The 1,738-nt window shown below is 41.6% G+C and overlaps 1 protein-coding gene across 1 annotated transcript in view; it reads right to left on the bottom strand.

Annotated features, from left to right (window-relative positions):
• Positions 1 to 1,738, bottom strand: part of LOC106955290 (short transient receptor potential channel 5-like) — a 65,482-nt gene that overhangs the window by 11,566 nt on the left and 52,178 nt on the right. The window contains exon 9 of the mRNA XM_015045394.1: positions 809 to 850. Coding sequence (XP_014900880.1) covers positions 809 to 850 — 42 coding nt within the window. The remainder of the gene's footprint in view (positions 1 to 808; positions 851 to 1,738) is intronic.

Raw genomic sequence — 1,738 nt, 5'->3', positions numbered from 1 at the left:
TGTTGGATGGATGGATGGATGTATGTTAGTTTGTTGGATGGATGTTATCTGGTTGGTTGGTTGGTTGGATGGATGGATGGTTGGATGGATGGATGTTAGTTTGTTGGATGGATGGATGGATGTTAGTTTGTTGGATGGATGTTAGCTGGTTGGTTGGTTGGTTGGATGGATGGATGGTTGGATGGATGGATGTTAGTTTGTTGGATGGATGGTTGGATGGATGGATGTTAGTTGGTTGGATGGATGGATGTTTGTTGGATGGATGGATGTTAGCTGGTTGGTTGGTTGGATGGATGTTAGTTTGTTGGATGGATGTTAGCTGGTTGGTTGGTTGGATGGATGGATGTTTGGATGGATGAATGTTAGTTTGTTGGATGGATGGTTGGATGGATGGATGGATGTTAGTTTGTTGGATGGATGGTTGGATGGATGGATGGATGTTTGTTGGATGGATGGATGTTAGTTGGTTGGATGGATGGATGGATGTTTGTTGGATGGATGGATGTTAGCTGGTTGGTTGGTTGGATGGATGAATGTTAGTTTGTTGGATGTTTTTTTCTGATTTTTCCCATTAATCTGTGAATTCAGATAAAACTTGTTTTTTAAATCTAACATATTATTAAATTTTTTCCTGTAAATAAATAATAACTTACACTATTACACTAATGCTAATCAAGTCTCTGTTCTGTGTTTTCACTGTTTCTTTACCTTTTTCTCTGATGGAATGAAAACAAAGTGATTGCAACCGACTGCAGGAATATTTACACCTGGTGTTTTTCTAAGCGATGGTGTTATGAGCTTCACTGACCTGGTAATGCTGGTTCTGTATCAGGCTGTCAGCGTGGCGCTCCTGTGAACAAACGAAAGGGAATGTTAATATAAAAATAACACAATGCATCTGCATTTATCACCACATCTCTGCTTCTTCCTCTCTCAGTTATTATTATTATTATTCTTCCCCTCCCCTCTTCCATCACTCCCTCCGTCTCCTCTGCTCTCATTATTCTTCTCAGGAAAGCTGATATTTCACACAGAGGTCACTCCGAGATTAAATGTGTTCACGTCCGTCCCCTACAGCTACCAAACCACAACAAAGCGAAGGGGTGACAGATTACATTTGGCTGGAAGAGCCACACTTCTGCAGCCGGGAGCGGCCATGTTGTAAAGGTGCTGAGTGATGGACTCTGGGTAATCATTTCTCACCATTAAACATTGATAAAAACATCATGTAGAGCAAATGTGCACCCTGCTCTTGAACTGGCTGCAGCAAAAAGCCTTCATCTGGAATTTGAATACATTCCCTTTACAGCATGGGTGTCTACAGCAGGGGTGTCAAACTCAATTTCACCGAGGGCCACTTCAGCATATTGGCCCCCCTCAACGGGCTACATTGACGGTACAGATCAGGAGTGCATCCCTGCTAAAACACCCCAGACAAAAGGCTGACTTCCCTCATTCAGGTCTGTAGAGGCTTATAATGAGTCAATGATCCAGGTGTGTTAGAGAAGGAATGCATCTAAAGCTGCAGATGGTAGCTCTGGAAAACTAGACTTGGGCAGCCCTAGCATAAATGTATAAAATACAATGTTAAAAATAAATTAAACACCACCTCATATTGTTAAATAACTGATTTTATGTATTGCAGTTTTAAATATTACATTTGAGTTTCCATGGCCTATAAAATCCTGGGGGGCCACGAGTTTGACACATGCATTACGCCACAGAACTGCCAATTGAA

The sequence above is a fragment of the Poecilia latipinna genome, unplaced genomic scaffold (genome assembly GCF_001443285.1).
Source record: "Poecilia latipinna isolate Pla-1442-1.1 unplaced genomic scaffold, P_latipinna-1.0 Scaffold724, whole genome shotgun sequence".
Taxonomy (NCBI): domain Eukaryota; kingdom Metazoa; phylum Chordata; class Actinopteri; order Cyprinodontiformes; family Poeciliidae; genus Poecilia; species Poecilia latipinna.
This window is presented reverse-complemented; position numbering and strand designations above follow the sequence as displayed.